The 14,399-nt window shown below is 46.9% G+C and overlaps 3 protein-coding genes across 3 annotated transcripts; 2 read left to right on the forward strand and 1 right to left on the reverse strand.

The window, feature by feature from the left end:
• Positions 1-2,215: 2,215 nt before the first annotated feature.
• BDW43DRAFT_301939 (proteasome regulatory particle base subunit RPT6) lies at positions 2,216-3,551 on the forward strand (the record flags this gene model as incomplete). Its single annotated transcript, XM_032045148.1, has 3 exons — positions 2,216-2,450; positions 2,520-3,195; positions 3,293-3,551. The coding sequence occupies 3 exons, from the start codon at positions 2,216-2,218 to the stop codon at positions 3,549-3,551; spliced, it is 1,170 nt and encodes a 389-aa protein (XP_031897867.1).
• A 1,971-nt stretch (positions 3,552-5,522) lies between these two features.
• Positions 5,523-7,891, forward strand: BDW43DRAFT_143963 (uncharacterized protein). The gene is made up of 4 exons (XM_032038355.1): positions 5,523-5,649; positions 5,701-7,446; positions 7,513-7,560; positions 7,623-7,891. The coding sequence occupies exons 2-4, from the start codon at positions 5,851-5,853 to the stop codon at positions 7,740-7,742; spliced, it is 1,764 nt and encodes a 587-aa protein (XP_031897868.1). The 5' UTR covers positions 5,523-5,649; positions 5,701-5,850; the 3' UTR covers positions 7,743-7,891.
• Positions 7,892-11,242: 3,351 nt separating this feature from the next.
• Positions 11,243-14,390, reverse strand: sam50 (SAM complex subunit SAM50; the record flags this gene model as incomplete). Its single annotated transcript, XM_032045149.1, has 7 exons — positions 11,243-11,845; positions 11,909-12,247; positions 12,315-12,390; positions 12,574-13,783; positions 13,839-14,025; positions 14,157-14,273; positions 14,358-14,390. 7 exons carry the CDS (start codon positions 14,388-14,390, stop codon positions 11,243-11,245), a joined length of 2,565 nt encoding a protein of 854 aa, XP_031897869.1.
• Positions 14,391-14,399: the final 9 nt, after the last annotated feature.

The raw sequence follows: 14,399 nt of genomic DNA on the forward strand, positions 1-14,399 counted from the left end.
AATAGTTACCTCAGCGCCTGTTCAGCATCTTTTAAAATCCGATTTAAATTCAATTTAATAGGTGAATCAGGACTTCTATATCAATTTCTTAACAGCTTTTTAAATATAGATTCCAATTTATGTAGCTATTTCATAGTATAAGATATTTTAGGCGCTGAGCTGTAGGCTGACCATAGGGATGGGACGGGACGGGAATTTCCCACCCCGTCCCATTTTCCCTCTTGGCATCCCGTTTCCCATCCCATCCCATCCCATCCCGGAATCCTTGGGATTATCCCGTCCCAACGGTCAGCCTACTGAGCTGCCTTAACTGCTTAGTCTGCTGCCTGGAGGTGTGGGGATTTTAAGCTGCACAGTAATTTAAGCAAGAACCTGCTCAGGATTAAAAGAAACTAATCCAGTTACTTAATAAGCGCTATAGATATTGCTGCTAGTGAAGGCCTGTATATAGGCCTTGGAATAGGCTAATAAAAAATTATCTTTATTAATATAATTAATTCCACTGTGCATTTTAGATGTAACTGATTTTCAGTACACTTTTTTAGAGGTGAAAAACGGGTAATATCAAGCGATTGAAGCTTATGTGAAGTGTGAGCAGGCATGTAGATTGGTATAATATCATTCTCTGAGCCAAATCTGATTAAATTGAGGCATAAGATAACTATTATGGCTATTAAGAATAAGTAGGCGATATTATCTTATAGATCTGTCTGTAGACTGTAGTAGCAGGTACTAAAATGGTTCTATAATCAGTATAGGCTAAATTTATTGCTTGTCTAACTATTAGAACTTATTTCAATTTTTCAATTAGATAAGATATCTTGATTCTTATACTAGGCCGCTATGTTAATTGCAGCTCGGAGAGGCGCAGGTAATAGGGGAATAGCGTGCTACGATGCCGCAGGTGGCAGGAGCAGAGGACTAGGTTTCCATTGAACAATCTACTACCATGTACAGAGGTCGATCACTGGTTTCTGAAGCTATTGGGGTGCGGTAAGGATTTTACCGCAGGGGGGGGAGCACGTGACCACACGTGCTACTATATCAGGCGCTGTAAGGTGCGCCTAACACTCTATATGCACTTTGCCTTTAAAAACAATATAGGGAGATAGAGCCTATTTATTAGAACTTATATATTCTATAGAGATAATCCATTCCCGGTTCACTGGCTATATAAAAAAAAGATTTTCCTTGCGTATCGGATCTAGTAAGTTAGTAACTATCTTAGTAGTAGCTACTAGATCTTTTGTAAATCCTATTTTATTAAAATTATAGATATTATTTGATGTAATACAGTTATACTGCTGAATAACCTTGTTTACCTGCTGGAACCAGGTACACGGAATCTTAGGATCTTCAGCTTTAGTATGCTGATAGTTATATCTGTGTATAAGGCGCGTTTTCAGCTCAGGCCTGGGCCTAATAAATATTGAAACCCAGTTTTTGCTTATAGAAATAGAACTAATAGTAGGATTATGTTTAGCAAGCAGAAGATTGGTTATTTCTTGTATATAAGCAGGCCAAGCACTTGCTTTACATTAATCTAGCGATATAGTTTACTGTATAAGCGATTCTTCTTCAGAGATAGTTAATTTATAATTCTCTGAGCGCACTTGAGGCTTAAAAAATACTTCCTTTTAAGCGATCAGTTATATAGAACAAGACACATTATAAACTTTTAGCCTTCTGAATACTGTCGAGTTGTTCATTTTTAATAGCTGATATAGTCAGCAGGATCCTGCCTTCTTGTTCCGCTAGAGATTTTGATGATTTAGGCATTTTTTGGTGGTATGACTGGTTCTTGAATTGCTTTCAAATTTGAGGCGCGTACAAAACGCGTAGGGTGGCCGGATAACCCGGGAAATACGTTAGTTACCGAGTACTAATACCTTACTAGTACTAGGTAGTATGACCCAGGTTTATAGCCTTAGGCATTAAACAGTGGCTGACGGATGACCAGTGGCTAGTACCTCAAGTTGGCTGCTGATATCAGCGAAGTACTACTTCCCACCACACCACCTCACCGTTCTCTTCATCCCTCCGCATAACCATCCAGCGTACTTTTCAATCTTTTCTCTCGTGGCTCATTTCCTATATGTTCTGTGCACTCCTCACTACGCCAATAAAAAGATTTGATACTTAATTTCTAGAGCGTTCAGCTTTGTGGAACGAGGCTCGTACCATACCAGAGAGGCTTCATTCTTCGATCTTCACTATGGCACTCGATAATTACTATCGTAATAAAATCGAGAGCATGAAGCTCGAGATCATTCAAGGCCAAGCAGTCTTACGGAGACTGGAAGCACAACGCAATGATTATAACTCGAGGGTGCGGTTACTCCGAGAGGAGTTGGGTCTACTTCAACAGCCTGGCTCTTACGTCGGTGAGGTGGTGAAGGTGATGAGCACCAAAAAGGTGCTCGTCAAAGTACATCCAGAAGGGAAATATGGTGAGATTAGGAACCTCCGATCTTTACTTCGAAACTTGTCATCGGTAGCTAACTCTGGCGGATGTCTAGTGGTGGATATCGCAGATGGTGTCGACATCAGCAAACTGACCGTAGGAAAACGAGTTGCCCTGCTTTCTGACTCTTACAAACTGGAGAAGATGCTTCCTTCGTCTGTTGATCCACTTGTATCTCTTATGATGGTCGAGAAGGTTCCCGATAGCACGTACGACATGATTGGTGGCCTTGATCAGCAAATCAAAGAAATCAAGGAGGTAATTGAACTTGGCCTGAAACACCCGGAGCTGTTTGAATCCCTTGGTATCGCGCAACCTAAAGGTGTCCTTCTGTACGGGCCACCGGGAACTGGCAAGACCCTGCTTGCTCGAGCAGTTGCTCACCATACAGATTGCCGATTCATCAGGGTCAGCGGGTCGGAATTAGTGCAGAAATACATTGGCGAAGGTAGCCGTATGGTGCGCGAACTGTTCGTCATGGCTCGAGAGCACGCTCCGAGCATCATATTCATGGACGAGATTGACAGTATTGGGTCCAGTCGCATAGACTCAGCAGGCTCTGGTGATTCAGAGGTGCAGCGTACGATGTTGGAGTTACTCAACCAGCTGGACGGTTTTGAGCCTACGAAGAATATCAAGATAATCATGGCCACAAACAGACTAGATATTTTGGATCCGGCCCTATTACGTCCGGGACGAATTGATAGGAAGATTGAATTCCCTCCACCATCGTAAGGATCATTCCCTTCTTTTGTCTGCTTTTGGCTGAGCGACTGGTCGTCCGTGTGCGTGTGCAAATTGCTAATCGTCTTTTCCTATCGTGAACAGGGTCGAAGCTCGCGCCGATATTTTGCGAATCCACTCACGCTCAATGAATCTTACGCGCGGTATCAACCTAACAAAGATTGCGGAAAAGATGAATGGATGTTCTGGAGCGGAGTTGAAGGGTGTGTGCACTGAGGCGGGCATGTACGCTCTTCGGGAGCGGCGGGTGCATGTTACGCAAGAAGACTTTGATCTGGCTACGGCCAAGATTCTGAATAAGCACGATGACAAGGAGGTTGCTGTTTCCAAGCTCTTCAAGTAAACATGACGTGACTGGAGGATGGATATGGCTTGAAATGGACCTCAGTCTCCCACACTAGTCGTTAGCATGTAACACTATTTATTAACTGCTACTATCCCTTCTATCCTGGTTCTATTATATACCATCAACCTACTAAAATCAACCCAGCTACTACTTTGGATGTTGGAAAGGGGAAAGGAGCTTCATTAATATCCCCGGCTGTTGGCCGCTCTATGTAATTTCCTGGGCTCTTACATAGCTGAGCCCTTCTCAGTACTAGCAATTGCCGGATGAGTTTGCAATATGGAATGAGGAACCTCCCTACATTGCTAAAGATCCATATGGGAACCCGCCTCTTTGGCAGTAGCAATGACAATACGAAAGCACCCTAGATTAAGACACGGTGGGCGTATAAACAACCTCTCGTCATCACCTAGTCTTTGTCAAGAAGCCCTTATAGCCTCCTTTGCTCGGTTGGGCAGTAAAGAAGCTACTATTTAGACAGCTGGCACATGGAGAGAGTTTGAACCTGGAAGCTTTCATGGACTTGCTTTCTGATTGTTTAATATTCGATACTAGGCCTCTTGCCTACATGCCTATACTTACGTGCCTCATAAAAAGTGGTCACTCGGACTAATCTTGGCGGGCATGGGAGACTTGGCACAACGACGATGGTAGTCGTATATTAGAAAAGCTCACCTAGGGAGGCAGACCGTAAATCATATTAAGGTAGGGGATCTGCAAGGAATATCACCTACGACATCCTTTCTTCTTCCTTAGAACCCTAGTTAGAGTTTTCAATACAAAGTTGTATCCATAGTAGGTTCACTATTCTCACTATTCAAGTTTGCTTGATAGGTATAGCCTTGGCAGTATGTATAGTACAGTAGATATCATTTGTGCTTATGCCATCGTCATACGCTATGTGTAATACAACGTTAATATGATTGAGTTTTAATTGAAAAGAGAAAGAAAATATAATTTTACACTTGAATAATATACATACATACATAGAGGTACGTATATGTCTGAGTGGTTGTTAAATTAAGGTAGTTAGTATGTAATACTAGACAGATAGTACTAAGTAGTACGGAGTATATAGTAGATAAATAAAGCCAAGAAAATGAAAAAGAACAAAACGAAAAAAAAAACACAAAGAAAAGGATGAGGTTGACGTGTCGGGAGGCGCGGCAGAAAGGAAGAAGTATGATGTCCGCGTGACTCCCCCAAGTAGATCAATTACTCTGTAAGGTCCGGATCAACCGATTATTCTTTTACAGTACTCTCCGTGTTCCATTCAAGGGTCTCGGCTCAAGTGGGGCAGCTTAGATCTGATGACCTTCTGTGGGGACTCCCGTCGAGAAGAAAGGTCTTTTCCTGTACCATATCCTTCAAAGATAGTTAGTTACCCGACATCTGTGAGGACTCAAGCCGTACGTGTATATCTCATCTACCAATCAAGGGTACATACTACAGCATTACCAGATTCAATGGTATTATCGAAATCCCCTTACAGAGAGGGAGGCCAGGTCGGCGCCTGGGGGCAGACGTCTTTCCGGAGCACTATTTTGCCGCTTGATTAAATCGGTGTAGTGTAGTTGGGGGCACGGCGTACCTACCTCAGCTTCTGTCCTATCTATATTGTACACTAGTAATACTAGTAGTATCTTGTCCCCTGCCCTGGAGCCGACTGCAGTGTTATTGGATGAACTCATCTCTTCCTCTTTACGAATTTATCGATTCCCCACCCCTGCCTGTTATATTAGCTGATCAGTAGTAACTGGACTGACAAGTCTACCTATCCCAAGGGGAATCAGTTGAAAACGATCATCATACAACATTCAACTCCAGTCATTCGTTAAAGGGGAGAATCTTCTTGACTCATATACCCTCAACTTTTTGCTTTCACTCCGCTCTATCCCTCTTTCTACTACCAGGCATACAATAGCAACTCCATCGACAGGGGTTAAGATTGTTCTATTTGGCTTCTAGAATCCTATCATCCTGTTCGGCTTCCCCCCCCCCGATGCTCGGACTTGCTTTTTTAGTGATTTCTGTCCCCATTCCACCTGTTTAGCGTTTCTACTTTTGAGAGGATCTGTTTACGCCGTACTTTGGTGTAGTTTAATTCCTCATTCAACCCACCTATTTATCCGGCTTACCCTTTCAGTCACCCGTCGTATCGTTACACGCTGTCTTATTGAATGACTTAGATATTTAAGAATTTCTGCCAGCCATCTCTCCCGCACCATCTCCCCTTGTTTATCTTATTCTCAGTCTCTTCCCCTGGTCCTTTGATCCTCTACTCCTGTCTTGAATCATGGCCCAAGGAGAGTTATGGTCGACTCTAATCACTGCAATCGACCCTGGTAATATCAGAGCTATGCCGGCTGTCCTTCAGTCAACGATCGATCTCTTAGAGACGGAGCTGGCCAAGGCCAGAGCTGCTCTTAAAGAGATCCAACCTGATACCGCACCCATATTGATACCGGGAGACGAACTTGCGGTCGGAGCGATTACAGCCTATCGTCAAAATCTCATTACCCGGGCTTCGGATTTTTACTATGGTTCCCGCCGGCTGTCTCCAAAGGAAGTGGGCCTAGTTCCTATCATTCAAGAGGTTCAGGCAGGGGAAAATGATAGTGAGGAGTTGGAGACAAAGGTTGAAAGTATTACTACTCTGATCCCGCCTAAAAAGGCTTCCCTTGTGGACATTCTCTCAAATAGTTTGATTCTCGATCACATGGCTCCATACCTCTCGGCCCCATCACTGCTTGCCCTTGCCTCAACATCGCGCTTTGTTCGAACCGTGATCATGGAAACGCCGTATATTTTCCGGTATCTTGACTTGACTCAATTCCATGGAGCCTGGCCTCTCAGGCATGCACCGGGAGCCTTGGAGGCTCAAATTGACAGTAGTGAACGCTTGGAGGAGCCCCGAACGGAGGATGAATACTATTCGGCTCCTCTTAAAAGAATCTTCACTAGCCTGGACCAGGGCTCTATCCTTCAAGATGTACGAACTTTGATCTTGGATGGTCTTCCTGTTCCCGCAGATCTAGTTGCAGAACTTATAGACCAGTTCAATATCAACATACTGTCTATAAGAGAGTGTCGCCAGTTAAATGAGCGCAAACTAATGCAAGTACTTCAGCATGCTGTTCGGCCTTCACGTCCCAAAGGAACTCCTCGAGTGAAAGGCATATATTATTTCACCCCGGTGAGCCAGCCCAGAACTATAAGGTACCGTGACTGGTGGAGTTCCAGGTGTGCCCACCCGTCCTTCAACAATGCTCTAGTGACGGAAAAGGAGTTACCCCCCTCTGTTGACGCTCATGATAGCCTACTGCATCGTCAAAATGCGTGGTACCGCCCGTCTGGGAAACTTATCCCTCGGTCGATCGAGGAAGGCTGGGCCGAGACGATCCAGAAATGTGAGGGTATCATCTCTTTTGACGCAGTCTTGTGCCGCGGACCCCGGCATAATGTTAATCTCCACACACTGTCGGGCCATTACCAAAATAGGCGTCAGCCTGAAGGCCAACTTCTCGGGCCAGCAATTGCTACAGTCGCTTTAGGCCCTAGTGGGTGCGATGGCTGCCATACTTCGCCAGAAGGCCCGGCAGTTTGGGGTCAATCTCCCAATGAGCAGTTTCCTCTGCTTACACCACCCCCTTTACATTCATCATGTATAGCGGCGGCGAAACGCCCAGAGCTTATACCCAATGTGCACCCTATCCTGGTGGCCCGCTGCGCGGAGTGCCTGAATGATCGCTGGTGCCATCGGTGCAACAAATGGTTCTGCGCGAATTGCCTGCCGAGCCCTGAACGGGAGAGAACTAACCTGTCACCGCATCAAACTGCCGTCAGAGGTCCACGCAACAACCAGGATATTGGTTCCTCACACGCGCGAAGGGTATGCCCCTCATTCAGTACTTAATTCTGTCGAAATGAGAACCCACAGTTGACTTGAATGTTGCAGAGACTTGGACATGGGGTGAGCAGAGACTGCTGGGAGTGTGGCCCGACAGTAAGTGTCTTATGTAGATACCAAATTATTTCTATCTCGTGTCAATCTAATGAGCTATTCAGTGCGCTTCCTGCAAAACCGAGTGCCAAAGGACATGCCAGAATTGCCGAGGAGAGTACTGTGTTGATCATAATGAAGGTTGCTCTCCGACGATGGTATGCTGTCAAGCCCACCTGGTATGATGTAGAGCCATAAGGACTAACGCATGTCAATCCAGTGTGACTGGTGTAATACTAGTGCGCGCCATCGGTTGAGGTAGCTCTATTAGAGCTATAGAGAACCAAATGGACTCTTAGACTTTGCTCAGGATTCTTGCTTTATGACTATTCATGACTTTTACCATACGTTAAGAGCCCCGTTTTCCTTCCAATCCTAATAATCTTCTTTTCTTTTCTTTCTTTCTTTTTGACAATGTCATCCTTTCTCGACCTGAAATAGCGAGCTTGCTTCAATGCCACATTGCCACTCACCCAATACGTTTAACCAGTACAAATAAAAGTATGAGGAGCGAAAAGCGTTGATGTTGGTAAACAAGGGGGAGCTACTAAAGACAGTACCAGTACTAATCCTTGAGCCTCTACCTTTAACTGGATAAATGCAAAAGAAAGGAAGAAAAAGATAAAGAAAGAAAAGGACCACAAGGGGGAGGGACGCCGAGAAAAGATGTCCATAACTAGTGAGTAGTTAATTGTGTAGATGACAAATGCTGAGGGGCGGTGAGGAGCAATTTCGAGAATCAGCGTGGTGCTTCTATTTCCATTAATCAGAAAGTTTGTCTATACTGTTAGTTACTCTGGACTACCGCTACCAAGAGTCCCTCGCCTATCTAAGATGTTCCTCAACATCCCGCCTCTCTTACCTCATAGATTTTGCTATAGTTTTCTCCAGAGCCATGTCTCGGGAGTCGGATTCCTTGCGTTGGTCGTCGTCGTTCACGGTCGCTGCTCTTCAACATACGCCTAAGTTGCCCGGAGATAAAATCACTTTGCCGCAGTCCGCCCTTGAGCAGCTCCTCGCAGCTGCCCCGCTTCAGGAAGTATCTCCGCAGGGCCCTTCTCGCTCACATACTGCAACCTTTGATCCATTTAATCCAAGAACCTTTGCAGCTGAGTCTCGGGCACGCGAACAAGCTCTAGAGCGTCAACACAAGCTACCCTATCCTCTAACCTTCCGCATCGTCAATCCCCAGAATGGCCGTGCAGTATACGCCGGGATCCGAGAATTTTCCGCCGAAGAGAGCGAAGTTGGTCTTAGTCCTTTCTTGAGAAAGGCTTTGGGGATCGAAGACAACCAATCATCACCGCAGACAAGTAGTTATTCGGAGTTTCCAGGGCCCTCAGCAACAGTAAGTGGTGCTGCGGCACCGCAGTCCGCTGTTTTAGCCCCGAACCCAGCTCCTACAGTCTCCGTCCATGCGAGACAGTTGCCCAAAGGAACCTATGTTCGCCTTCGTCCTCTCGAGGCCGGTTATGATCCGGAGGATTGGAAGGCTCTGCTTGAACGATATTTGCGAGATAACTTTACCACATTAACTACCGGAGAGGTCTTACTAGTGTCAGGGGGGGAACACGAGTCATTTAGCTTCTTGATGGATAAAGTAGAGCCGGAAGGTGACGGCATCTGTATTATTGATACAGACTTGGAGGTTGACATTGTGGCATTGACTGAAGAGCAAGCAAGAGAGACGTTACGAAGGCGGCTGGACAAGACATCCCGTGCCCCTGGAACCAAAGGAGGCTCGTCAATTGGCGGAGTGCTTAACTTTGGAGACAAAGTAAATGGCCAGGTAGTCCCAGGAGAGTATGTCGACTACGAACTTCGCAAGTGGGATCACGGAGCTCCTATCTCCATTACACTCGAAAGTAGACGTGATGCGGACGTCTGCCTTTTCGTTAGTCCCCTCACCGCACGTCAGAGAAGTCGGCCTAGAGAAGATCAGCATGTCTTGGGCGACCTTTCTACCCGCTCATTAAAGCAAATCTGCCTTGGATCCACAAATGTAGAGCTAGACGAAGCAGAGGCTCTCTATATATCGGTTCATTCATTTGTCGACCTTGAAGCCTACGAAGAGTGTCCACACAGCCAACAGCTACCACTGCAATACAGCCTGCATATTGCGGATAATCAACCGGATGCTCACGATGGAGCCTCGGAGGAATCACTGGCGTCTGGAGGCCCGGGTGATGTGCGGTGTGGTAACTGCCAACAGTGGGTGCCTCAGCGAACGCTCGTGCTACACGAGAACTTCTGCCTTCGGAACAATGTACTTTGCCCTCAGTGCCACAATATATTTCAAATACGGTCATTAGAATGGCAGAACCATTGGCATTGCTCTCATGACTCATCTTATGGAAATGATGTTTCAAGTAAACGCAAGCATGACAGTATCTTCCATGGCCAATGCTCATGCCGCGCCTGTGGGATCGAGATGGAGGGCCTCCCGCGACTCGCTCATCACCGAGTGACCGACTGTCCAGGAAAGCAGATCCTATGCCAATTTTGCCATCTTGTAGTTCCACAGAAAGGCGAGGCAGATCCCGACATGCATGATCCAGACGTCTTGGTCTCTGGGCTCACTCCGCATGAACTGGTTGATGGTAGCAGGACGACGGAATGCCATTTGTGTAACAAGATCGTTCGACTGCGCGACATGAAGACTCACCTGCGCCATCACGACCTGGATCGCTTGTCCCGACCTATACCCCGTATCTGCCTGAATAGAAACTGTGGTCGTACGCTTGATGGACGCAGCGTACAAAGTGCGGCCATGCCAAGTGCCCACACCCTCGGTCTCTGTAGTATCTGCTTCGGGCCACTATACGTGGATACATACGATCCAGAATGGAAAGCACTCCGCCGTCGCATCGAACGTCGATATGTCTCACAAATGATGAAAGGGTGTGGGAAGCCCTGGTGTCAAAATGAGTATTGCAAGAATGGCAGGCAGGCGAGACAACCTTCTTCGATGCCCGAAAATAATACTCCGCTCAGTTCTATGAGTGTAGCAAACATTATAGCCACAGTCCGACCCCTGATTGATGCTATCTGTCTGCAGAGTGGTATTTCAAACATAGCTCCCTTCTACTTTTGCACCGACCAAATGAGCCAACAGCGGCGCATGCTCGCGGATATGCTGGCAGCTGAAGGTAAGATGGCTGGTGGCAAGGATTATGATCTACCATGGTGTGTTGCATCCGTTGAAGCTAGTGGAGGAGACCTTGGCAAGGCACGGGAATGGTTAGATAATTGGGCGCCTAGGAAAGGCGAGAGAGCCAATAACCTGTGATGGTACCTGAATTAATAGATGATCACTAGTATTCTAATGCTGGAGCTTTGCAGACATCGGTTCCGAAGGAAAATCTAATCTCTACGTCATTCGTGCTCAGCCCGAGGCAGAATGTAAAGATTGCGATCCCTATTATCTGTACCTACTGTAGCAAGGATCCGTTTTCATTGGTTAGTTTTCATGGCCATCTCTTTAACAACTGTTCGGTTGACTACTCGCTGCCAGACTGACAGGATTCCTGTAGTCAAGAAAATAGAGGCCGTTAATTCATGACATTCATACGTGTTAATATAATGAGACAAAGATCCTATGTTATCTATCCGATATCGGGGCCCTATGACACGGGGTATTCTCTCAAGATAGACAAAGATTTTGGATTTGTGGAGACCATTAGTATCAAGCTGCACCTGTCTTTGCAGCTAAGGTCCCACTGCCGCGAGAAGAGAAGATCCCCATGATTCCAAAAACAACATAAAACAGCGCCAATGGATACGCTACCAGGCCTCTCATCCCCCGCATCCGCGCAACAGCACAGAACATTCCCGAGGAGCTGTATGTACACCACCCTACGGCAGCTGTGGTCAACAGGTAACCAAACATAGTGTCCATAGGGATCATTATCCCAACGAGGCTAGTGAGCACAAGCGGCAGGAAGCAATACCCTAGTACACTGGCGGAGCGAGGGAACGTCAGGGTTGCCGAGAAATGGCCAGCGGCCGAGGACTCGGAATACGAGGGTTTGTGATGAGGATCGTAGTTTGCCGGGTCGGTAGCATTGGGCGCGTGAGTGGTATCAAGGGCCGGAGACATAAGGCTAAGAATCAAATGTAAAGCAACAGTTCCGAAAACTGCGACCCCGTAGATATAGCCGTAAAAGACTTTACCGGAGAAGAGGAGGAATGTTCCGTAGAGGACGATGTAAAGAAGTGCTCCATAGAGATCGCTGTCATCCATGAGATGTTGATCGATCCGGGCAAAAGGATTGAGCACGGTTAATGTCTACAAGATGTAAGCTGCTTCAGTTCAATGCCTAGATATTGAAGCATCGGAAGGGGAACACACCTTAGTCCTGATATGTTCGAAATTTACCCCCAACTCCTCCAGCAATGGTGGCTCCCCCTCATATCCCTCTGTGCCAAATGCAGCAAGCCATCCTGTCCTCAAACCGCCCTGTTCGCCCATTCTCCCACTAACACCAGCAGCTGGAGATCCAAAGCCGCCATATCCACTACCTACTCCAACAGGATACGCCTGGACCGCCGGGTTGGGACCTGCACTAAATCCACCATAGGAGGCTTGAGAGGGGGTAGTATGCCCGGACACGGACCCGTACGAAGAAGGATAGAACTGAAGGTTCTGTGCAGAAGCCTGGGATCCGTAGGGTTGCTGTTGCGGGTAATACTGGGCCATTGCGGCCGAGCAATGCAAGCAGAAGTCGTTTGGATTAAGGGGTTTTAGAAGAGCGTACAAAAGTGACGGGCGTCAGCGTAATATTTGCGGTATCAATATATTCAGACAACGACGAAGCAACATGGAGTAGAAAGCTGTAGGGTGATGAGACAAAAGAGGTGAAGTTGACAGTTGTCGGTAGTGCCAAGAGCCGCAAGGGAAATTTACCGAATTGAGTTTAGATTATTCATACCAAACACAGTGATTACAATCAATAATACCACAGTTCAGACTTTCTATACTCCGTATTAATTGCCTCAAGACTCAAGATTTTCTACAAGAAGTTAATGCCAATCCCGAGCTGCAAGCCTTTTCGACCTTCTTCGCCCTTCCTCAGCACCAGCGGTAAAGAAAAGTTTAACTCAAACCTGGCTGCTGGATGAGCGTAGACGAGTCCAACTCCTGCTGAGAGACTAGGCATTCCATTACCGAGCTCGGAAAGTGTAGAAACCATAGCATCTTTCACTTCTGAGCCAGTAGTTGGCGAGCTCTTCTGTGCGGTGCGGAGAGGTAACAACCGGCCACCATTCACAAACGCCTGCAGTCGCAAGGGCCGCTCCGCACCAACCCGGGGGAGTGGAAGAAGCAAGTTTGCACTTCCAGCAGCATACACATCGCCTCCCACGGCATCAGGCCCATCGTGAGGTCCAAGGCCGCAGAGGCGAAAACCACGAACATCTGTGGGGCCGCCAAGAAGGAAGCGGTCACTAGTTCGAGAAAGTTGGGGTCTGCCATCGACATCCAATCCAAGAGGATAGAGCAGACCAGCACGAAATCCGGTGGTGAAGCTGATACCACTATCGCCTTTGATACCAAGCACTGGGATTGAAATTGCGCTTTGTGCTTCAATTTCGGATTTCCAGAACGACACATCTCCCTTTAGCGGGCCCCAACCGGCTAGTTCATTAAAAGCTTTAGCATAGTAGCCACGAGATGGAAGAAGTGGGTTGTTCCTGCGGTCTTTTGACCAGGAATGAAAGAAGCTACTCTTCACACTATCCCCTGCGTCTGCTCGGATTGTTGGAGATGCATTCTCTGCCAAACCGGTCGTCTGTCGCCAAAAGCCATTGTACCCAATTTCATGGTTATGACCGGATTGGCTTATCCATCGGAGCTTGCCCCAGCCTCCTTTCAAGACCTCCTCATGACTTGCCCAAGACTTTTGTGTCGAGCTGGCGATTCCGCCAAACTCCAGACGGAAGTCCGGATCACTAAGGATGGGTGTTTCAAATGTAGCCTGATAGGCTGACCTCGTTCTAGTACCCAGGGACGCATTCAAATTTAAACTTTCCGCACCTCCAAAGACGTTTCGCCAGAGCAGATTGCCATAGGCGGACCCCTCCGTGTTACCGAGATCAGTTCCTGTCTTTAGCAGGACGCGGGACTTTTCTTTGACTGAAACATACACATCAAGATTCGGTAGCCCTGTTTGTGCGTTTCTTTCCGGTGATTGATCCAAATACACAGATACCGGCTGCTGGAATATATCTGTAATCCCGTCAGACCAGGTATATAGTAGCAGAAATAATAATGATTTACAAACCGAATCTACTTAGTTTGTCGGCACGTGCTGAGACTTCCTGTAAGACTTCGGAAAGTGTATAGGGCCTCTTCTGGTTGGAGCTTAGGAGAGGGTTGAACATCCGTTCAAGAAAGCTTCTACGCGTGTTATGTGCGTTGAGGATCTGAACGGACGAGATAACACATGGGAGAGTGGAATTCTGGTCAATCTGGTATCATCAAACGATCAGTACTTTTTATACTAGGCTCGGCCGTGCTTTGCCTCCAGGCAACAATTATAAGAGAAGGAGAAAGGAAAACAGAAGAATAGGGTGGAAAAAATGAGGGACTAAAGTCATACCAGTTCTCCGAGACGGGTCTGCGCCTTTTGGTAGATTGCGTGGATCCGTTCATTCACGGCCTGCTGTTGCTCTTCGAGCACTTTCGGATCGGCACGCTGCTGAAGACGCTCGAAGATCTGAGAAGCAAGACAAGGGAAAGTGGTTAGATTTGACACAAAAGAAAAAGCAAGTCCTAGACAATTCTCGGGGATTTAGCGTACGTCTTCATCTTCGGCAGAAAGTGGGGAAGACATTGCTGCGGC

Source organism: Aspergillus alliaceus (genome assembly GCF_009176365.1).
Source record: "Aspergillus alliaceus strain CBS 536.65 unplaced genomic scaffold BDW43scaffold_37, whole genome shotgun sequence".
Classification (NCBI taxonomy): Eukaryota; Fungi; Ascomycota; class Eurotiomycetes; order Eurotiales; family Aspergillaceae; genus Aspergillus; species Aspergillus alliaceus.